General features: G+C 49.6%; 8 protein-coding genes across 8 annotated transcripts; 5 read left to right on the forward strand and 3 right to left on the reverse strand.

Annotated features, from left to right (window-relative positions):
* Nucleotides 1–1323: 1323 nt before the first annotated feature.
* xlnR (putative C6 transcription factor) lies at nt 1324–4327 on the forward strand (the record flags this gene model as incomplete). The annotated part of the gene is made up of 3 exons (XM_056700070.1): nt 1324–1756; nt 1830–4123; nt 4184–4327. 3 exons carry the CDS (start codon nt 1324–1326, stop codon nt 4325–4327), a joined length of 2871 nt encoding a protein of 956 aa, XP_056555483.1.
* A 692-nt stretch (nt 4328–5019) lies between these two features.
* N7496_007142 (putative pyruvate formate lyase activating enzyme) lies at nt 5020–6199 on the forward strand (the record flags this gene model as incomplete). The annotated part of the gene is made up of 2 exons (XM_056700071.1): nt 5020–5412; nt 5465–6199. The coding sequence occupies 2 exons, from the start codon at nt 5020–5022 to the stop codon at nt 6197–6199; spliced, it is 1128 nt and encodes a 375-aa protein (XP_056555484.1).
* A 501-nt stretch (nt 6200–6700) lies between these two features.
* N7496_007143 (DUF92 domain-containing protein) lies at nt 6701–8015 on the forward strand (the record flags this gene model as incomplete). Its single annotated transcript, XM_056700072.1, has 4 exons — nt 6701–6886; nt 6958–7172; nt 7261–7624; nt 7689–8015. 4 exons carry the CDS (start codon nt 6701–6703, stop codon nt 8013–8015), a joined length of 1092 nt encoding a protein of 363 aa, XP_056555485.1.
* A 2461-nt stretch (nt 8016–10476) lies between these two features.
* Nucleotides 10477–12433, forward strand: N7496_007144 (inorganic phosphate transporter; the record flags this gene model as incomplete). Its single annotated transcript, XM_056700073.1, has 3 exons — nt 10477–10555; nt 10642–12078; nt 12144–12433. The coding sequence occupies 3 exons, from the start codon at nt 10477–10479 to the stop codon at nt 12431–12433; spliced, it is 1806 nt and encodes a 601-aa protein (XP_056555486.1).
* Nucleotides 12434–15400: 2967 nt separating this feature from the next.
* On the reverse strand, nt 15401–16684 carry N7496_007145 (uncharacterized protein; the record flags this gene model as incomplete). The annotated part of the gene is made up of 1 exon (XM_056700074.1): nt 15401–16684. The coding sequence occupies one exon, from the start codon at nt 16682–16684 to the stop codon at nt 15401–15403; it is 1284 nt and encodes a 427-aa protein (XP_056555487.1).
* A 10-nt stretch (nt 16685–16694) lies between these two features.
* Nucleotides 16695–17336, reverse strand: N7496_007146 (uncharacterized protein; the record flags this gene model as incomplete). The annotated part of the gene is made up of 1 exon (XM_056700075.1): nt 16695–17336. One exon carries the CDS (start codon nt 17334–17336, stop codon nt 16695–16697), a length of 642 nt encoding a protein of 213 aa, XP_056555488.1.
* Nucleotides 17337–17450: 114 nt separating this feature from the next.
* Nucleotides 17451–19525, reverse strand: N7496_007147 (glycoside hydrolase; the record flags this gene model as incomplete). Its single annotated transcript, XM_056700076.1, has 2 exons — nt 17451–19171; nt 19216–19525. 2 exons carry the CDS (start codon nt 19523–19525, stop codon nt 17451–17453), a joined length of 2031 nt encoding a protein of 676 aa, XP_056555489.1.
* Nucleotides 19526–21557: 2032 nt separating this feature from the next.
* N7496_007148 (uncharacterized protein) lies at nt 21558–22675 on the forward strand (the record flags this gene model as incomplete). Its single annotated transcript, XM_056700077.1, has 3 exons — nt 21558–21700; nt 21759–22031; nt 22081–22675. 3 exons carry the CDS (start codon nt 21558–21560, stop codon nt 22673–22675), a joined length of 1011 nt encoding a protein of 336 aa, XP_056555490.1.
* Between the last annotated feature and the right edge of the window lie 374 nt (nt 22676–23049).

The following is a 23049-nucleotide window of genomic DNA, read 5'->3' on the forward strand; positions in this document are numbered from 1 at the left end:
CGAGCCCGAACCCGGTATTTAGGCAAAACCCCGGCTGAATGCACTGGTAAACTCAACCAGGAGTTGGGTTAGACTGCAGACTACTCTCTCAGCAGCCTTTCTAGACCTTTTCGGTGGATCATGCGATGATCCCAAAAGCAGGAACCTCGCCTAGTTTCGCGATCGTTCTAAGATCGTTGTACTGGTTGTCACACCCAGGTCTTTGTTGACTCTCGCCGAACTTGCAGTAGTATTATTGGGGGTTATATGCTATGGATTTCAGGAGGATGACGGACAGTCGATGTATTGCTGATGCCGGCAGTTCGGGGTTCGAATGAAATCCCGGCATATAAGGACGTTGGTTCGCCCTCATCCCTGTCCGATCGCTTCGCAGGAAATGACCACCTCCCGATGTGGTTTCATGGCTAATTGCAAAGTCCGTGGCAAATCTTTCGAAATGGTACCTGACATAGGGTAAAGGGGCCTGGAAAGGATATTAGCTTCTCCTTTTCACCATGGAGGCGATGATATGGATATTGGATAGATCTGAATAGACCACGACTGAGATATTTTCAAAATATCTTCAATGTCGACCAGACCCTCGAGGATACTTTGTAAACCTCAAATCCCTTCGGGCCGGTAAAACCTTCCGTGGCCGTAAGCGAAAGGGCTGTACTCCGCAATGCAACACTCCCCGCCCCTTAGAATCCGTTGGATTGGAGGTTTGAGGACACGACCGACCGATTCGTGTTTCTAGCACATATAGTCTTAGTACATACTGCGAGCCTTTTCCTACTTGGTAAAATAATTCCACGCTGGTCCCCTTAAGTTTTCCCTAGTCCACTTTATACCGAGTATACTGTACTCCCGTATAGTTCTCTTCGCTTCCCATCGGACGACGCATTTCGGACCTTTTCACCACGTGCCTTTTCCCCGCCTTCTCCAGATTTTCCCCCTCCGATTCTCCGACTCCTGCTCCTTGAATCATCCCAGCTCCCTGCATTCTTCTGTTTAACGGTCACATTTGGCCTCCTCTCTCTCTCTCTCCATTCCGGCATCCTTCATTCTTGAGGGTAGCAAAACGGTTAAGCTTCCGGCGCTCGGGTCCGGCTGGAAAAAAAAAACCCAGGGTCCACCTCCACCGACCGCGGTCTGGGGTATTTCCTTCCTTCTGACACTAGCCCGGAGATGTCGTTCGACTCCTGACGCTGCTGCAATTCTCTTCCCATCCCGTCGATCGCACAGCTCGAATCCTCCCTCACCCGTCTGACCGAGGGGCGAAAGCCCGGATCTGTCTGATCTGCTTGACTCTATGCCGTTGCAAGTTTAGTTCCGAGGAGAAGCATGTCGGCCACCTCCACCTCTCTCCAATCGTTCGCCAATTCGTACTCTCCCTTCTCGTCCCGATCGCAACCTAATCGAATGGCCCAATCTCAAACCCCCGGGTTGGACACGCTCGCCGAAGGCTCCCAATATGCGCTTGAGCAATTACAGCTGGCGCGGCAAGCCAGCGCGTCCAATCCTCCGACTGATTCCGAGTGCAAGCCCGTCAGCGAACCCGAGGCTTTAGAGTCTCAGCCCTATCACGAACAAAATGGCACACATTCCGGAATCAAATCCTCCTCGCAACCGCATGATCCCCTCGTAGATGCTCGGTCGGCCATTCGCAAGCACTCAACGGCTACGGCGGTGCGCCGAAGGATTAGCCGGGCCTGCGATCAATGCAACCAGTTGCGGACCAAATGCGACGGGCAGCAACCCTGCGCGCATTGCATTGGTAAGCTTTTTATCCCCAGTTCTTTTTTCAGCCTCCGTAGGCTTTCAATCTAATTACCATAATTTCTTTCTAGAATTCGGGCTCAGCTGCGAGTATGCGCGAGAGCGAAAAAAGCGCGGGAAAGCCTCGAAAAAGGATCTTGCGGCAGCCGCTGCCGTCGCCACTTCAAACGGCGACAAGAGTCTCCAAGACGGCGGTTCTGCGCATGGCAACTCCCCCAGTGGCCAGGCCTCACACGAGGTGAATGCGCCCTACGATCAGGCCTTCGACGCGCCTCGCGCCGTACCGGATTCCGCACAGCCACCTCTGCGCAACCATAGCGTTCCGGGGATATCACGGATGCAGCAGAACACTCACTCTGCCCCGGGGCATCCTCAACAATCGGTCGGATCTGGCATCGATAACATCTCACTAAATTATGGAAATGTACCGGATTCGAACCGGCCATCCATGTCGGTACCTGACCTGCGCTCTTTGCAAATGATGCAACAGAATGGAAATCCTCGGTCGCCGGCTGCAATGCTCCACTCTCAAGGATTCGGATCAGGTTATCATGACGGCGCATACTCTTTAATGAACTCGCACGACGCAAACGCGAACTCAATCGGCCAGTTTCGACTCGGAGGCTCCGAACAAAATCCGTCGGCATCGTTCTTGGGATTCTCCCCTCCAGCACAGTCACCCAGCTGGCTTCCTCTTCCGTCGCCATCACCTGCAAACTTCCCGTCCTTTAGCATGGCTCCATTCGCCAGTTCATTAAGATACCCCGTCTTGCAACCAGTTCTCCCCCACATCGCCTCCATCATTCCTCAGTCCCTCGCCTGTGATCTTCTCGACGTCTACTTCACCAGTTCATCTTCTTCGCACCTGTCACCACTCTCACCGTACGTTGTTGGCTTCGTGTTCCGCAAACAATCATTCCTCCATCCCACGAAGCCGAGAGTATGCAGCCCTGGTCTCCTGGCCAGTATGCTCTGGGTAGCCGCTCAGACGAGCGAAGCGGCATTCTTGACCTCTCCCCCATCAGCACGAGGACGTGTCTGTCAGAAGCTACTGGAATTGACTATCGGTTTACTGCGACCTCTCATTCATGGCCCTGCCACGGGGGAAGCCTCGCCGAACTATGCGGCGAACATGGTTATCAACGGTGTTGCTTTGGGCGGATTCGGCGTTTCAATGGATCAGCTAGGCGCACAGAGCAGCGCGACCGGTGCCGTCGACGATGTTGCAACTTATGTTCACCTGGCGACCGTGGTATCGGCGAGCGAGTACAAAGCGGCCAGTATGCGATGGTGGACCGCGGCATGGTCGCTTGCGCGCGAACTGAAGTTGGGCCGTGAATTACCACCTAATGCCAACACGCGTCAAGATGGTGAAATGGAGGGTGAATCCGAGTTGGATTTGAACGGGAACAAGAGGCAACCAACGTCGCTCCTGAATTCGATGGGACACGGGCCTGGAAGCTCTTCGGTCAATCTCACGGAAGAAGAGCGTGAAGAACGTCGCCGTATTTGGTGGCTTCTTTATGTGATGGATCGTCACCTAGCTCTCTGCTACAATCGTCCCTTGACTTTGTTGGACAAGGAATGCGAAGGTCTGCTACAGCCGATGAATGACGATCTTTGGCAAGCGGGCGATTTCTCTGCCTACCGACGTGCAGGCCCTGCCTTTGAATGCACTAGTCACAGCACCTTCGGTTATTTCTTACCGCTCATGTCTATACTTGGAGAAATCGTGGACTTGCAGCATGCTCGAAATCACCCTCGCTTCGGACTTCATTTCCGAAATAGCGGTGAATGGGAAAGCCAGGCCATGGAGATTACTCGACAATTAGACGTGTATGCGCAAAGTCTCAAGGAGTTCGAGGCTCGTTATACCAGCTCTTTGGCTTTGGGTACTGACAACGACACGGCAATGGAAGGCGCACATATCAACCATGTTAGCCCATCCGGTCGATCCAATAGCAGTACGGTCGGATCGCATGTCAGCGAGTCAATCGTCCACACAAGGATGGTTGTCGCCTATGGCACCCACATCATGCACGTTCTTCACATCCTCCTGGCTGGCAAATGGGATCCAATTAATTTGTTGGATGACAATGATCTCTGGATTTCATCTGACTCCTTCATTACGGCCATGGGCCATGCTGTCAGCGCTGCCGAAGCAGCCTCAGACATCCTCGAGTATGATCCAGATTTGAGCTTCATGCCATTCTTCTTTGGTATCTACCTGTTACAGGGTAGTTTCCTCCTACTCTTAACCGCGGACAAGTTGCAGGGCGATGCTAGTCCGAGCGTTGTCAGAGCATGTGAGACCATCGTGCGGGCACATGAAGCATGCGTTGTGACCTTGAACACAGAATATCAGGTACGATACTGAACCCGTAGTTTTCTACCCATCTGAACCACTTTTCTAACGTCCTTCTAGAGAACCTTCCGAAAGGTAATGCGCTCCGCCCTCGCCCAAGTACGAGGACGAGTCCCCGAAGACTTTGGCGAGCAACAACAACGCAGACGCGAAGTCCTTGCCCTGTACCGCTGGAGCGGCGATGGCAGTGGTCTCGCTCTATAGCCTCTCGATTCCCCCCATCGCTGGCCGAGTTCATCATAACACCTTCACATCATTCACAATTTTAATCGATTCGGGTTCCAGTTCTGTCTCCCTGACAGGCTACGAAGCATGTGGTCGGCCCAAAAAACATGAGTTTGGTTCATTTGATGCTTGCTTTTTGTGTATTATATGTTGTTTAAACGAGCATACCCCGAGGCGAGGCGCAAAGGAGCGCAGATGTTTCTTGTCGATTTCTTTTAACTTTTTGTTAATATTTTTGGTACATACCTACGAAATACCCTTTGAGAGCAGTTATATACTTGTTGATCTTATTTCTTTCTTTTTGTCCATGATGTTTATCAAAAAGACAACATCCGTCTTCGCAGTATCCACCTTGGACAAGGTGTTTGGAAGTTACCAGTAATCAAAAATGATACACGGAAACCATTAAATCGCATTGAACGAGCGCCTGTAGAGATAAGATCGGTGTAGAGGATCTATATCAATAGCCTTGCAATATAATGCCTTCTCCGCACTATCGACACTCCACCGTTAGGTAGGTACTAAGAGTTAGTTATGACGTGACCGATGAGATAAGCGATATCAACATCCATCCATTCTCTGCTCCCTTCCACCCAACGTTCTTTCTAACATTTTGTGAAGGACCAGGGCCCAGCGATGTATTATTAAATGACAAACTAAACAAATACACCATGCACATCTTCACTAGACACTCCCATCACATCATTCCCTCATCTTATCTACATATCTTACGCGGCCCTCTCATTCTCAAGCGCTTCATCGGAATCCCCCCAGCATTTCTCCTAGACGATTACACACCTCGATATTACCTCCTTAGCTCAGTTGATGCCTCGAAGAAACGATCTCTGGCATACGCCCACTTACACGAATGCAATCTATGCCCACGAAAATGCGGGGTAAACAGATACGAGACGACGGGGATGTGTCTGATCGGAGCGGAGACAGCTAAAGTTAACGTGATCGCGCCGCATCGCGGGGAAGAGCCGTGTATCCAGGGGTTTCATGGTAGTGGATCTGTCTTCTTCTCGGGGTGTAATCTTCGCTGTGTCTTTTGTCAGAACCATGTATGCCGCTATACGTACTTTTACAGATGATCAGAACTAACAACGTGTGTAGGATATCGCTCACCAGCGCAAGGGCTTTGACCTAACCCCCGAAGAACTCGCAGAATGGTATATCAAGCTTCAAAAAGCTGGCAACGTCCATAATATCAACCTCGTAACCCCCGAACACGTCGTGCCCCAAGTCGTCCTTTCTATCCTAGCCGCACGGGACATGGGCCTACGCATTCCAATAATCTACAACACATCATCATTCGACTCGCTAGACTCCCTTAAACTCCTCGACGGCCTCGTGGACATATACCTCCCCGATTTCAAAGTCTGGCGAACCGAGACATCAAAACGGCTCCTGAAAGCAGACAATTACACCGCCACCGCGATGGAAAGTATCAAAGAGATGCACCGGCAAGTCGGCGATCTGTCATTTACGTCAGATGGTATTGCCAAGAAAGGTGTTCTCCTGCGACACCTCGTTATGCCGGGTAAAGAGGACGAGGGACGGGAGATTATGCGTTGGCTTGCGGAGAATGTCTCGCGGGATCTTTATGTGCATATCATGGAGCAGTATCATCCTGATGCGCATGTTGGGAAGAAGAGGAGAGTTACCAGGAGGGCTCGGATGGGAGATGGAGATGCTGGAGAGGGTGTGGCGAAGGAGCAGGTTCGGTATGCGGAGATTAATCGGGCTGTGCGTGATGATGAAATTAGTTCTGTTAGGGATGCGGCTGTCAAGGCTGGGCTATGGAGGTTTTGCGAGGTTAATGAGCAGAATAGTGCGTTTCATCTATGAAGTTGCGTTTTCTTTTCAACGTGTAGATAGTGTACATATTATAGGCTCTACTAAGATGGGGATACCTTCTTGCGTGGAGTTGACACCCAAGTCATTGATGTTCTTATTTGCTGTGGCAATTTTGCGAGTTGATAACATAACCTCGAGCTTTTCCTTGAAACTCTTCAAATATACTCGTTAGTGAAAAATGGCTTCTACTTTATGCCGACAGAGAGGTAGAAACACTAAAGGGGAATTTTTAGCGCTCGAGATTCCGAGTATATCCATAACAGCTTCAACCCAACTAGAGGAGCAATAACCATCATTTAAATCCAATACAACACTTTTCTTTTGCAAAATAAATTCCAACAGAGGCAGTTGGCATTCGCATTACTGAAGAGTGTCATGATTGGATTGCCCGCCAAGCCCCACTAAAGCTCCACCGATCCCCAGCTTGTCAGCTCGCGTCCGGAAAGTGTTTACCACTCTCCTCAACACCCATCATTTCATTCCTTCGCCACGATGAAGCCAGTTGTCGGCCTCCTTGCGGTCGCTGGCCTCGTCTACCGAGCTTGGGCTCGAAAGTCGCTCACACCGCTGGGTCTCTTTGTCGCCGGAGCGTCGGCGACCGCACACGCCCTCCACCCGTGGTCCACACCATTCGCGCTCCTCGCGGTCTTCTACTACGGTGGGACAAAAGTCACAAAGGTATGCTAGGATCTGGGCTCTGGTTCTATATGTCTAGATCTGAATGAAGCTGACTTCACTTTCTCTACCAGGTCAAGCATGAAATCAAAGCACAAAAGACCCTCTCAGCAACGGGCTCAGAGGGAGGCGAAGGTCCCCGCAACCATCTTCAAGTCCTGGCAAACTCGGTTGTCGCAACGGTTCTAAGCATTGCCCATGCCGTTGTGCTATCAAGAAGCTCCTCTACAGATTCTTGCTTCTCTCTCGGTCAGAGTCCCGCCGATATCCTTATGGTTGGCATCGTGGCGTATGTTCCCCTCTCCGCATCGTGTTACAGTCCCTCTACATGGTCTCCTGTGAAAGATCACTGATTCCGATCTTCCTCATCTCTCTAGAAACTACGCCGCTGTAGCTGCCGATACCTTCTCCTCCGAACTCGGAATCCTATCCAAGTCGAACCCTCGTCTTATCACCTCCCTCACCCTCCGCGAAGTTCCCCCCGGTACAAATGGCGGCGTTACCGCCGCGGGTCTCGGTGCAGGGCTCCTGGGATCATTCACCGTTGCCCTGACATCCGCTCTCGTCCTTCCATTCTGCCCAGGCAAATCCGGGATCCAAGATCGTGCTCTTTGGACCGTTGCGATGACTTTCTGGGGTCTGTTTGGAAGTGTTTTGGACAGTGTCCTTGGCGGGTTACTCCAGGCGAGCGTCGTCGACAAGAGGAGCGGTAAGGTCGTGGAGGGCAGCGGTGGCCGAAAGGTAAGTTGAGAAATACTATTAGATTCCCGCATGGTTCAGCGCCCCGGCTCATCTCATCACACAGGTCCTCATTCACCCGGGCTCCACGAAACGAGCGGGCACTTCTGGTAACGGCCCCTCCGCCGATGTCTCGGGCAGCACGCAGCTCCGTAACACGGAGGCCGTTGCCAACGCGGCTACCTTGCGAGGGAGCCGTGTTACCAGCACCTCTGCAGGAGTCCATGGTGGCCGCCCTCATGATGAGAGCCATGAGAGCAGGCGTCTTGAAACCGGCCGCGACTGGCTGGATAACAACGGAGTGAATCTTCTCATGGCTTTCCTCATGAGTGTGGGAGCTATGGGTATTTCGCAGTGGGTCTGGGGAGTTGATGTGCGAGAATTGTGGGCGTAGAGAATAAAGTACAGCTGTGGCATGTCATGTCATTGCATGAATATAATTCGCCGGATCTTTCGGGTTACTTTTTGTATTTAGTTTAATCCGGGGCGCACTGTATGTCTTCACGAGAACAAGAATGGCTAATGAAAGATCAGAAAAAAAAAAAAAAAAAAAAAAAAAAAGCAAAGCTTGTAGGGCAACTGAAAAGGAAAATAGTAGAGTTTCTCTTGGCAACTTTCCGAAATACCAAGTCGAACCAAAGAGGAAAGGAGAAACGAGAACGAAATCCACATTGGGAACCACTTTGACGAGTCAATTAACTTTGGGCGGAATCACAGCAAACCTTGTTTGAGAAGGCAGTCCTCGGGCAAGGTATAGTCAAATTTTATGGAGCCTATGAGATGTCAGGTCAAGATATCATCTATCAGTGAGAATGATTGATCAGAAAGCCAATGCGAGCGTTAAAGTTCAGGAAAGCTACAAAATTGGCCATTGGATCAAATTCTAGAATGACCAATGGGTAGGGTGCGTATACACCTGACTCGATGCCGGAGACCCTGCTCAGTACCTCCGAATAGTTCGAGAATACGGTACCATTGGGTGATCCCAATAGAGAGCTGGAGACAAGAATTAAAGTGGCCAGACGCATGGACTGACAATCGCGCTTGGCAAGGTCCCCATCAACCCTTGAAACAGTCCAACCATGACGATCGTCTAGATCCCGTGCCGCCCCAGTTTCTATCGGGGGACACGCGACTGTCTCGATGGATCCTCGGGGACAGACAAGTTTGCGGGCGCCTGTGGTCCAACCCGTGGCCCACTTGCGCGTGTGTCAATCTTTTGGGCTGGTGGCAATGCGTGGCAAGTTGCTAAGAGCGGACAGAGCAACTGATTGATAATGGATGATAGATTTGGTTTCATTCATATCCAATCATCCTCTCTTTTTCAACCACGCAATAATCTCAATGCTCGGCTAAGTGCTTGGTCGGTGTTCGCCGAAGGTCCAGCTAGTTGCCCGAGAATATCGGAGCTATTGAGCGCTTACTCGAGCGACTCGGATGCGGTTCCTTCGGGCTTGTAACGGCTGGCTGGCTAGCATTATTATCGTTCACAGCTTCAGACATTCGGTCGTGCCGTGTATCCCGATAGGTTGGTGACAAAGGAATCCCGTGGGCACTAGATCAATGGAAGGATCATCGAAGGAACCATCATTGTAACCACCAGTGCCCTGCGACGTTGCCGACCGGTTTGAGACAAGCGAGTGGGCGCATGCTAGAGGGGAAAGAGTCTAGTGAGACAGCTAATGTCCGTCGCGGGGGCACGCGAGCTTGCCGCTCTTGCCAGCTGCCATTACCGAAGGCGAGGCATGTCACTGGTCTCGGGGCAATGGTCACTGCGTATCATGGTATCTGTCATGCATCATGCATCGATGGCCCGTCAAATCTCAATGACTCGGGGGTTCATGGAGAAATCGGGATCGGGTCAACGCGCTGGAGATGGACTTATTGCTGTTTTGGAGCCATTGCCCGAAAAGAGTAGTTCGCTATGGCTGCAGTCGTAGTCCTTTCCAGCTGGCCTCGTATTGCTTTCTTTTCCTTCTCATCGAGGCAGTTTCCCACGTGCGAGCAGTAACCAGATCACAATCAGACACGCCAAGACCGTAAAGAAACCAGAGAATACTACCTGGCGGGGGGTGGCTTCTAGAACGCCTGGAGGGTTTAGCTGTGCCCGTTAGCTGGAATGACACGAGAAGTCAGGGTGGTTTTCGGAGAAGGTCCCAAAGGTGATGAAGAGACGAGAACCTCTCCTGGGGGCACGTGGGGTGAATGGGCCCGTCTTATAGGAAGCGGTGGTCCGTGTGGCTCGTCTGCCCGGAGCCCCGCCAAGCCCGTTGGTGGGTCTCGGCGAGATCAACTCGCAGCATCAATTCTATAAGAATCCACCTCCGCCCAGCTTTGCCAAGGTCCGCCAAGGTCACCCATTTTGCTTCGGTTTGAATCCCAGCTCGCTCAATATGACTGTTCTCTTTCCTGACTGGTTTTCCATTGCGTGATTATGCCCCGGTACCGACCACTGATTCGCAGCCACCATGGTCTCACGACGAGCCTAGACAATTGCCAAGCTCCTGGTAAACGATGGCTGCGATGCCAATATCGCGAGTCGCTCTCGCACGTGTAGCATAATGCCCTTGAAAATGGCCCGGAAATGGCTATCGGACAGGCTGCAATTCGCCTGTTGCCACGCCGGGGTGTGGGTTTTCGCCCAGAAAGCCTGCTATGCGCGTGCCATGTGCGAAACCCAGACGCTGGGAAATTGGGGGCCACCACCCCCCCAATGCAGAGAGATCGTATCGCAAGCATATTGTATATATAAAGCCCATGTCGCTTTGCTTCAATGCTGGAAAGTTCGTACTGTACCGCTCATCCACCGTCGATCCTCTGACTTGGCCATTGATTCGCCCGTCAAGTGATTCAAGATGTATCTCCACCAGTATGATTATATCTTTGGAATCGGCACGGTGTTTGCCATGCTGGATGCCTACAACAACGGTGCCAGTAAGTATAGACTACTATCTGCTCTGCAATTCCCCTTCCTATCTCTCCTGATTTTCGGTGCTAATGCATATACTTCTCCCCTCCAGACGATGTAGCCAACTCCTGGGCTACCAGTGTCTCCTCCCGGTCCATCTCCTACCGTCAGGCCATGGTTCTCGGCACCATCTTCGAGTTCCTCGGCGCCGTCACGGTCGGCTCCCGAACTGCTGAGACTATCAAGAACGGTATCATTCCTAGCTCGGCCTTCAATGGCAATGCTGGTGTGCAGATGATGGCTTTCACCTGCGCTCTGGCCGCGGCCTCGTCTTGGGTGATGTGGTGCACTCGTCACTCCGCTCACGTTTCCTCGACTTACTCGCTTATCTCGGCTGTTGCTGGTGTCGGTGTTGCGACTGTTGGTGCTTCCAACGTCCAATGGGGCTGGAACAAAGGCAAGGGTATGGGTGCTATCTTCGCCGGTCTGGGAATGGCCCCGATTATCTCGGGTTGCTTCGCTTCCATCATCTTCCTCCTGATCAAGTTCATTGTCCACATGCGCCGTAACCCCGTCCCGTGGTCGGTTTACAGCTCTCCCCTGTGGTTCCTGGTTGCTGGCACTATCTGTGTTCTCTCCATTGTCTACAAGGGTTCTCCTAACCTGGGTCTGAGCAAGAAGCCTGGCTACTGGATTGCTGGTGTGACTGTCGGTTCGGGTGCTGCTCTCTGCCTCCTGTCCGCCCTGTTCTTCGTTCCCTACGTCCACGCCCGTGTCATCAAGAAGGATCACACTCTCAAGTGGTGGATGATTTTCTACGGCCCCCTTCTCTTCAAGCGCCCCGCTCCTACCGATGGTACCGAAGTCGCCATGGTCCCCAACTACGCCGTTGTCCAGGACGAGTACGAGGATGAGGCTTCCACCACCCAGGGCTCCATCAATGAGGAGAAGAACCCTCGCACCGCCACCACCCCCGCCGAGGCCAACGAGCACAGACTGGTCAAGGCCGAGGCCACCCAGCTGACCTACAAGGAGATCATGGCTCAATCCGAGGCCCGTCACCGTGAGAAGCTCCTGAAGAGCCGTGGTCCTCTTGGCTGGGCCATGCGCTTCCTTCGTGACAACCCCATGGGCGCTGGTGAGATCTACGAGTGGCGCAACATTGTGGCCCTGATCAAGCGTATCCCTGCCATCATCACCGTCGGTCTCCTGTACGGTGCCCACTACGATATCCACGGTGCTCAGAGCGGTATTGCCGGTACCCCCGAGGGTGAGCGCATGAAGCGTGTCTACGATGCCGCCGAGAAGTACCCCAACGAGGTCGAGCACACCTACTCCTTCATCCAGATTATCACCGCTTGCACTGCCTCCTTCGCCCACGGTGCCAACGATATTGGTAACTCCGTCGGTCCCTGGGCTGCCATCTACTCTGCCTGGTCTACTGGAAACCCCGCTGCCGCCAAGGCCCCCGTCCCCGTCTGGCAGCTTGCCGTTCTCGCCCTGTGCATTTCCGCCGGTCTGGTCACCTACGGTTACAACATCATGAAGGGTAAGTCCGCTGTCTCTCCTCCCAACACAATTAACGCAATACTAATCCATTCTTCTTCTCAATAGTCATGGGTAACAAGATCACCTACCACTCTCCCAGCCGTGGTTCCTCCATGGAGATGGGCGCCGCCCTCACTGTCCTCGTCTTCTCCCAATACTCCCTCCCCGTCTCTACCTCCATGTGTATCACCGGTGCCACCGTCGGCGTCGGTCTCTGCAACGGTACCCTGAAGGCTGTCAACTTCCAGCGTGTCGGTCTCTTGCTGCTCGCCTGGATCATGACTATCCCCATCGCTGGCACCATTGGTGGATGTCTGATGGGTCTTTTCATTAATGCCCCTCACTTCGCCGCTTAAGCGGATCTGTCTCCGATTGGGACGGTCGCTTCGAGCGCTTGATTTTCTTTTTCTGTCATAATGTTTTCTTATAGAGTAGGATGATATCACTTTGCATTTTTAATACCATGTCACTGTTAGCATGAAAATTCCCTTTTAGCAATTGCAAATTGTCACAATTCTGTCTCCAATAAACATAGGATCCGGTTACTAGCACGATAAAATCGTCCAGCGGTATGACAATTAAATGGAATTTGCTTGGCTTCCTCCCTGTTCAGAAGTCTGAATTTAACCTAGGAAACGTTTTGACTGCCGCTCTTTTGAAGGATCTTTTGGAGGTCTTTCCAAAGGTCTTTTAAACTGTCTCCCAAGATACCTTTGAAGTCGCCCTCAGACTATCTTTCTAAGTTTGATCAATAAGATTCTTGTTACTTTGAGTGGGAGAATATTCCAGATGGTAGAGCAGGTCTATCATGCGAGTTGGCTTTCCGTTCTGCCTACAAGAACCCAAATGGGTATTCTCCAGTCTAGGTATTTCACCGTCATGAGAATGGCAATTGTAAGAATGATTTTATTACTCACGAAAGAACAATATACAAGGCTCACATGGAAAATGAGGCCCAATCGGCATGATTCATGCTGCAATCTCAGCGCTGTACTTCAGTGTGATAATTAGGGGGTATCTATGGAAAAGTCACGGTTGTGCGTGCTCTTTTGTCCCGATAACGTGGCATTCTCGCCCGTTACCGTGCTTTTTCCATCGTGGTATCAACCACCCCATCTATGGCGGCCCACGCCTTACCGTATCGGGCCTCCACTTACTTTCTCTATATCCCTAGTCTAGCACAGTATACCGGCGGCTCTATCATGAGTCTACGACGTGGTTCGCGAGATGTAACATATAAAGACGGGCCCTGTAGCCTACTCGTCGGCTTTACCCTTTAATCACGTTCTTTGCTTATACCTACTATAGCGAGCATTAATCTTCTATGGCTCCCCTTAAGGGTAATACGAAATAGGCGCTAGCTATCGTCGACTGGAATGCCTTCCTGTCAACATGTGGATGTTGTGGGGTCACATGACGAAGGACCCACTCATATAACCCCTCTCTATATCTAGATCTTCTCTATAAGATCTATCAGACTGATCTTCAACGATCTTATATTGAATTGCATACTCGCATTGAATTACCTACCTAGGCAGGAGTCTAATACTCCAATACTCTATCCTTTCTCATGTGATCTTTAACCATGTTTCCAAGATATAAATACTGCTATGTTTCCTAACTAAATTGAATCAAGTTTGACATTGTTGTTGATCAAGGACAGAAATCCTCGGCACTTCTTCTGCCACTACGCCCTGTCTTGGTCGGTCATCCTTCACCTACACGATTGTGGTGCTTTTGCTAGTACGCACTGTCAAGATCCACGACTTTATGGCCACCGCCTGAAGTCCGACAAGTACTATAAAGGGGTAGTAGCGAATATAAGTCCGAGTGTTTATACCATCGTAAGATAGGCTTTTTGCTAATCTATTTCCGTAGGGCATCTCGACGAGTATTCGCGGAATCGCATTATAGGCTATATCTAAGGGAGAACGTTTACTAACTATATCTCGATTATAGATAATACCTAATCGATCTTTATAGAGACGCCGTCCCGAAAGTCCCTAGTTAGCCTCGCGATCTACGAAAGTACCACGCGGGACCCTTTAGCACTATAGTAAGCTACGCCGGCGCAAAAAGCGACGGTATAATTAGACGCTAAACTCGTTAAATAGAAAATAGAATACCGGAGACTACGCGTGGATCTTATTATAGAGTATAGCCGGTTATAGGCTACGCGTAAGCTCGGGGACGAGCGTTCCGTTAAACACAAAAGGTGTAGAACAAGATTAAGTCTCGGCGAAAGAAACTTTGCGATTCGGCGAAGAGTGAGAACCGTGTAGAATTCTTCCGTGAAATTAGTAATCGTATCATCGAGAGTAACTACTTAGGGGAATAGATTAAGTTCACGTAGGATAATAGCCGAATCCTACCGGAGAGAACCGCTCTTACTAAACTTAAATTTCAAAATCGAGACGTCGATAACATCAATAACGCTCTATTAATATAAGATCGGATCTAGTCTCTAGACCTTCGGCTAGAGCTAAACCAGCTTTACGTGCCTCGTGGTCTAAAAGCGTATATTCGGTTCAATGAAACGAAGATCAAGGATTCTTCACGTGAAGGATCAGAGGAGACCGAATCTCACCCCCTTCTCTAATGCCCGGTGTGCTTAGCGCGCCCAGAACTTCATCCGGCCGCCAAGGATTTCTACTACTCTCGAAAGGACGCCCTCTAGACGCATTTCCGGACTCATAAACTACCTACGTTCTTTGACGATCCTGGTCGCTAATATAATATCCCTGGCTGTGTGTATGTGTTCCCCTCACTCAACGGCTATAAGCCCCATTTATCTAAGCACCATAGTATCTCTCTTTGATACTTGCATTTTGTAAAGAAATTTTGAGGCCAGGTACCGCGGAAGATTGGATTATTGGCGAAATGCAAGAAGTTGGATAAAATCTACTCTAGTATTATACTACAGGATCTATGTAAAGTATTGTAATTTTCGGCGCCCGAGGCGACGCTTTAAACGAATTATAGTACAAGATATAAAGCCAATACAGATCAGTGCGCCGCAAAATGTCGCGCGGCTCACGTGGGGGCATCGCTGAAAGTCCCCCTTTCACTCGTTCCTGGTTTCAGGGCATTAAGAATGCGAATGCGAATATTTCACAATGTTACGAATATGTATTCGTGCTGACCCCTGACAAGTTAGCAACGTGAAAATATCTGGCATGCCTGCACGTATATCGTCTATTACCACGCCAAATATTGTCTTCTTACTGTTGATAACGTACGACTCGAAGCATACTCTTGCTGAATCTAATTTTGGGAATGAGAGACTCTAAATCGGTTCCTACTGTCACAACGTACATCTTAAACTAACAGACGTCCATCCTTCTGCACAGCATCACGCCACCACAGCTACAGTAACTCGTGTCAAAGACCGTTGCCAGGTTGTCCGGTAGATAGGTCTCTCCAACAATGCGGTCAGTTCCCAAAGTGACGTTGGTGACCTCAGTGATCCAACAGGGACTGATGTCAAAAGGCGTCGTGTAGGCAGTAATGGTCGTTGGAACAAGATCAAGCACAGGTAAATTGAAGAAGCAAGCCGGAAGAGTGCCAGTTGAAGCCAAATCTGTGACGTCCACCTCCAGAGAACCGAAATACTGGCCTGTAGTGTTCTGGCAAGTATACGAATTGATGATCATCTCTTCCACGTCAATACCGTAGCTGGTGATGCTGTTGATAGTGTCTTCGGTGGCAATTGTTTGGGTGCCCATGCCAGCAATGCACTCTGATGCGCCAGGATAAGCCAGTGTATAACAGCTACCGTCAATGTAGTATTTTGCCGTGTCAGTACAGTCGGCCTCGGTGGTCGATGAATCTCTCAGAATGTAATAGTCGCCATCGCCAAGCGCAGCGCCGACCATGTACATTTTAATTGTGGAATTGAATGTGTTAACCATGTCCACGAAGGTCTCGGAATCCAGCGTGAAGAGAATTTTCGAGTTGTAGAAATAGTTGGAGACCGGGTACATGAAGGGACCATCAATGAGGCTGGACGAAAGACCGCTGGCTTGGTTGGGATCCTTGAAGATAGCCGTGGTAAGATTAGCCATAGCAGTGATAGTTCCCTCGACCAACTCAGTCAAAAGGGTTTCCAGAGCTGTTTCAAGATCTGACTCGTCTGGAAGTGTGAATGAACTGGATGATGACAGGAATCCGACGATGCTCTCAATGTTGCTGACACCCGTGCTGAATGCACCAACAGCAATGTCATCCTCGGGAGCAACACTGGCAGCTATACCCAGTCCGGTAGAAAACCCACTGAGGAAGCTGTCAAAACTTAAGGTTTTTCCTTGTGTTTGAGGTGTGAAAGTAGTAGCAATTGTGGAGACATCTAGTGACGAGATGAAAGTGGCCGCAGTGAAGGCATCGTTCCATTGCAACATGCTGGAATAGAGTCTCTGGGCCAGGAAAGCCGCCCAGAACAGTTCACTTGTGATTTGGCCGTCAGTGCACAGATCTTCACTTAAAGAAACGCACTCGTCCACCGCTGGGAAATCTGAACAAGTTGCACCGCCCGTGCTATAACCACTCGTCATGATCGAGTACCAATCATCGGGATTGCCTATCGTAAAACAGATCAGTTGCCATGTCATTGATTGTATTTTAGGTGTAAGGGAGTTTGCCCTGACCTTTGTACTCATATAGAATTTCATCGATTTTGAGAGCTCCCAGCACCACATACTCCTCAAGCTGTGCAGTGGTGTTATCGCCCTGGATCAGGTTGATGCACGAGAGATTATAATTGACATCGATGTTGTAATCAGAAGCAAGATTCAAGGACGCTGAATAAGCTTTCGATTCAAAAAGCTCTGTTGAAGTGCTAGTAGTGGTGTCACCATTGTCGTCGCTGTAGAAAAAGATTTCATATTCTTCCAAGTCGATCGCCCATTCGCTGGTTCCAGCAAAATTGAAAGTCTTGTAATAGGCAGTGCGCGTGCTCTTCGTGGTGTTGGTCATATAGGCTACCCATTGCGTGTCATTGTATACCAAGATGTCGGAATCATCACCACTGCTGAAGAGCTGTTGAGCATTCGAGTTCTCCGCCAGAATCTGGTTGATCTCTGCGTTGGAGATGTAGCCCGCCGTGTCAGTACATGGTCCGGCCGCTCCGGCCGCATCCCAGGTGCAATCAGAGGTATAGCATCCGGCAGTGGTCATCTCAAATGACCGTCCATAGCTAGTAACACCGACCATGATAGAACTAGTAGCCATGGGCGCTTTAGTGAGCATGGAAAGTGCCCACATGGTTTCGGTCAAGTTTACGTGGCTGAATAAACAATCACCCGCGGCACAACCATCCTGAGCCCATTCATTGTCAAGGTCCCAAGTACCGTGAAGATCATATGTCATGTAGATAATTTAATCCACAACTTCAGCTATCGCGGCAATAGGGAAGGCTTTCAGGTAGTAGTAAGAGGCGGGGGCAGAAATAGAGATGGACTTGTCCGGCAAGGCAGTGCGTAGGGCTTGAAGGAAGGCAAGGTAGTTTGAGCCGTCTTCGTCGCTACCAGCGGGAATGCCAGGAATATCAGGCTCACCAGGATACTCCCAGTCGAAATCGACACCATCGAGGGCATTTGAAGTGACAAATTCCACGACGTTATTGACTAGGGTATCACGGTTGGCAGCGGCGACACCTTCACGGAAGATCATATAAGTATCAACGTTGGTTGAGAAATCCCAGCCACCAAAACTGATAATACGCTTCATACCCACCAACTCCTTAAAGTATTCGAACTGCTGTTCTTGGCCGGCCACACTGATTGAAAAGTTCGAAGTAATGTTTCCGAAAGCGAAATGGACGTGAGTGTATTTTGTCGGATCAATACTGATAGCATCCATATTCAGACACGATCGATCAACGTTGTAGGCTTCGAAGTATCCAACAGCAGCATATGATGCGGGTGCTGTTGCGTTGTTGACAATGTCCGTTCCACAATTGAAGATACAACCATTTGAGCCGGCAGGAGCTGTGCCCGGGGCACCACTAGCAGCCAAAGTATCATTGCAGTAATCAGGAGTAGCTCCGCATTCTCCCCAAATATCACAACATGCATTGAGAGGACAGGGATTCAAGGCGGCCCAGTCGGCCGCGCCATCAGTGCCCGTGAAATTCGTGCCTGGGACCTGCGGCCCACACACGGCGTTCGCAATCGCCAATGGGTAAGGAGCTGTGCCATTGGACAGACACATTGCTTGACCAGCCTGCAAATCATCACAACCATACCATCCCCAGGTGTTGTTGTTGAAGCCGTTGATCTCGTCTACAGTTAGGCTGTATTCAGCAGCGAGTGCGGAGCAAGTGTCCCCCGAACCGACGTTATAGGTGTAACAGGTTCCATTTGCGTAGGCGGATGGTGAAAAGTCAGGGAGGCTACCCGATGAGCAACAGAGGTACTGACCGACAGCAAGAGGACTGGAGCACGCAGTATTGTATTCTTCAAACTCAGCAAGTGTGATGCCACACTCTGCGGCAAGGGTAGTACAAGTATCTCCACCAAAGACTTGTACATAGGAGCATGTTGAACGTCGATGGAGGCTGTGGGAGTGAGAATTTTCGTGATCATGGCTATGATGACGGAAAGACCTCACACTCAAAGTGGTGTTGTTCTTGGGAGAGGAGGATGAAGTTTCGGCAGTGGAAGCCTTGGATGAAAAGAGCGTCATAGGAACAGCTTGGCTTGTAGCGAATCCAGAGACACATTCGCCATCGCTCCACGTTAGAACATATTGCTGAACTGCAGCTAGATCACCATTTAGATCAACCGCAATACCTAATGTATAGTTTGAGCTAGTGCCGCAATACTGCAACACCATACTCTGAGGTGTGTCGGTGCTTTTAAGCATCTTGGTCACTTTTTGCGCAGCGGAATCAATGTTGTCGGCATGTTGAAGACTGCCTCCAACGTAAACACCAACTGCCATCTCTTCAAACTCTGAAAATGCAAAAATTGAAGATTTTTGACAATTTTCAGTCATATATTCCTTGACATGATTTAGCGGAGTCAAATTCAAAGAGCTAGCCGAAGTTGTTGTATCTGCAGCACTCCAAAGTCCAACCTCATAGCTCTCCTCGGAGACTGAGTAGACGCATGGAGGCATGAAGTGCTTGCAGAAAGATCACCAAGACCAGCGGTTGCATTGGCAGTGCAAGCGTATATCGTATGCCGGGTATCACTGTTGTTCAACGGGGTGTGGAGCATGAAGTCCAATAACATGGTCTGGTTGCATCTAGCAACTCTAGAGGTGCTTGAGTACACAAACCACTGCGTAGAGTCGTAGCTGCAATGATCGGGACATCTTGTTGGCTTTTGGACCCTAGCACGAGCAGAGACATTGGCAGGAGAGTTGAACTCAGATTCCAATACAGAGAGACTAGTGGCAAACGTCTCGAGTGCCAGCCATCCAATGAGAACCAAGATGGTAAAAGCCATGCTTCCTTGCGTTTGCGTGGATACAACAAATATTTGGTTGTTGGCGCCTAGCAAGGGTAACAAGAAAGCCGGTAAGAGGTGTGTTCTCGGCAAGAAAAAATCGTAAGGAGAAGAACGAGTGGAAAATAAGTTTAAAATATGAGAAATGAGTGAACAGTGTCTAAAGAGCGACTGAGTCTGTGACTGTAATGAAAAGAGGGAATGGAATAAAAGATCTTCTAATTTATCACCTAGCTGCGTCCGAAGTTATATAGTCATAGATCGAACTAGGCTGAATGCCAAGGTGACCCGCCAATTTTACATCTACGGTCTTCTCCGAGCATGCATGCCATAACTGGTTTTGAAATTCGGTTAGCGGTTAGCTAAAGGACAACGCTTGCTTCCACATCCACTTCAGACGGATTATGGCTAGCATTACAGCCTGTGATAACCAAAGCTTGACACCTATGTTCTGGGAGTCTCTACAGCGGCCAAATTGAATTCATACCTAAATGCTCGATACAAGCGCACAATCACAAAAAAACAGTGTTCTCAAGAGATGAGATGCGCCCTTTGTCTCGAGATTAGTATCATAGAGCCGACTCGTGGAATGCCGGTGAAGGAGATTCACAGGCTTCTTCTTGTGGATAAGTGTAGTTCGAACATACGTGCTAATGTACTGGCTGCACTAAGATCACGCTATAGAGCTTAGCTTCTGTGGCCGCACTGTATGTCTCAGCTGGTTATTTAGTGTGTCTGCCTGGGCTCACGGTCCCTTCCAATAGTAGGATAGATCAATTGAGCCCCCTGAGACCTACTGTGAACATCCGCGGGATTTCACGAAGAAATAAAATGTCAGGTAATTTTCTTAGTGAGCACGCATTAGACCACCGGACTATATGGCCTACTCCAATTTCAGACTATCGGTACCCTTGAATTTAGATGCAGTGATCTAGCTAATTCATACACTTCATCATCTCATCTCCGTAACTAGGTGTTTCGTTCAAGAAAGGGAACCAGAATCTGCGAGACGAGCCGAGCCCGGAAAGCTTGTGGACACACTCCTTGTGATTTGAAAAGCTGGCTCAACCTTCCCGCGAGCGACTTTGAAACTCCACTTAAAGTCACACATAATGCGACACTTTAGCTCTAGGACTAGACACAAATCAGGTCTAAGATCGAACTTAGAATCTTTGTAGTCTCGGAAAGGCACCCTATTCGTGGTATCGCTTATTCCGAGTAATGCTCGGCAAGCGTTCAAGCGTAAACGAACCGTGGGTTTTACCATTTCGTAAAGCTGCTCTGCGGACTTGCTTGGCAGTTTGATGGTAGAGATGCTTGGGCTGAAATTCTCGAGGAGTGATCTCTGTGATAACCGCGGCTCGCAAATGCGAGATGTATGTACCTAGTTTACCTAAAGTTGCTCAAAATCGCTTCGCAGGCAGCATTGTTAATAAAGGCTGTTAATTACCCTTCCAGTTTTCTGCCTGCACTTCCTACTGTTTACTGTAGGTATCTCGGAAATCTTGCGCACTAGTATACTATCTCCGAGATCAGCGTTGGCCCACTCCGTTCGGCTGCTTCCGCCCGGCACTGTGGATCACAAGGTGTACGTACGCGGTCGAGAAGCTATGCCTATTTCGAAACCGTAGATTCCTCATTCGTCCTGACATCGGCAAAATGGCCACGAGCAGGTCAACTGAACTCCCCCAAAATCGCAACCGAACCTCACACCACTTGATCCATCTCAATCCGGTGCGGTAGAACGTCGGACACCCCGCAAAGCTAAGACCTGTGGAGGAAAGCTTGGTAAATGACTGGCGCTTGTGTGGCGCTACCAAATTGCTTCAGTGGAAGACCAATGAAGGCACCTGCGGGTCCCTGGAGCTCTTTCCCCTGCATTTACCGTGCCCCAATTCAAACCAATTCTGGCTGTTTGCCCCGATAGCAGCGAGGGACCCTCGGGACCCCCGAGACTCTTGGCTTTAATAATCCGAAGTGAGCCCTTCCTGGTCCCTGAAGATTCGGTCCCTGCAAGAGAGCTCAAAGCAAGATGCGTGGGTTTCAGACAGCTTGGTTTTTGCTTTTTGGCATAGTTATCACTGTAGCCGCTACTTCAACGGGGGACAGTCCTGCTATTCTCAACTTTCGCCCCTCTAATGTGACCCTGAGCAGTCTTTATTATTGGGTTGGATCGTAAGTCGATTTCTCATAACCACTAGATGCAAGAACAATACTCATCAAACATATATAGGTATTTTAATGGCACGACCCATTTTGAATTCTCTCCCTATGGCGAACTAGCAGCTTCGGAAACCGGGGGCTGCCCAGCTCTTCGCAACAAAACGATTACGAAAGACTACAAGACACTACTAGCGCTCACAGAGCCTAGTACATATAATACAGCCAATGACCCAGTCAATGCTTTTCTCACGCTCTGGCCTCTTGGTTTCGATTTCGGTACACTCCCTGACGAGATCTCATTCGAGATATCGGATTCACTAGACTATGCAGTCTATTCGTCTGAGTAAGTTTTATCAGAAGACCATCATAAGTCATCTTACTAATTTATCTAGCCCGATATTTAACAATTATAGCTCGAAGATCACTCCGAATAACTTCATCTGGTCGCTAGAGAAAACCCAGGTCCCCCCATATAATCTCTCTAGCGTCCTAACGGATTATCGCGGCGTTCTATCCACACAAGATGGAGCCGATAATTCCTTACAAGTCAACAGCACAATAGCCAATTGCAGCGGGACCGAAGTTTTCAGTTGGCAATTTGCACCACTGTCCTACAATACCACTTACAACGGAACCAATTTCGCGAACCCGGTTATGAATCTCCAGTTTGATGGTCAGACTGCGAACTTGTCCATGAAGGGATACTTTAGTGCGATCTCTGAGTACAGGACAGAGTCGGTATACCAGGAAGGATCTGTGACTTTTACGGGCGAATTCACCATGACCTTTGCAGGGGTTATCGATCTCTACCATTCGGATATACTTAGGAACGATACGGCCACTCCTACATGGTTGCGCACTGTTGGCTATCAGAATAATTCGTTGAATGTTGGCTACACATCTGGGTCAGCGGGTGGTCAGCTGGTTGGACCTTGGTCACTGGCTATGATCATGGTTCTGTCGCACGTGTTGCTATTTTTCTATTGATCGACGAGTCTTAGTCCACCCAATCTCTAAGGGCGAAGAAAATTGAAAAGGGGTATTGAATGTCATCTTATCTTTGTATCGATTTCAATGTTGTTTGAGCAATGGGGCGTGAATCTATTTTCTGTATTTTCATCTCCTAATGTGTCATTGCCAATGAACTGGTATATTATCACCAGATAGATAGAGGACATCTTTATCTTGTCCGGGGTCTGAAAATTTATTGTAATAGCCCAACATTGCTTCGGTATCTCGTTCTTTCGCCTTGATCTTACCAATTGCTGAGCCCACAATGCGTTTCGTTTGAGGCAAGGCATGCCCCCCCTACGCAACAGCTCAAAACCAGTCTGCCTTCTGTTTTCCTAATCCATAGGGTA

Source organism: Penicillium cataractarum, assembly GCF_028827025.1.
Source record: "Penicillium cataractarum strain IBT 29864 chromosome Unknown utg000005l, whole genome shotgun sequence".
NCBI classification, from domain to species: Eukaryota; Fungi; Ascomycota; class Eurotiomycetes; order Eurotiales; family Aspergillaceae; genus Penicillium; species Penicillium cataractarum.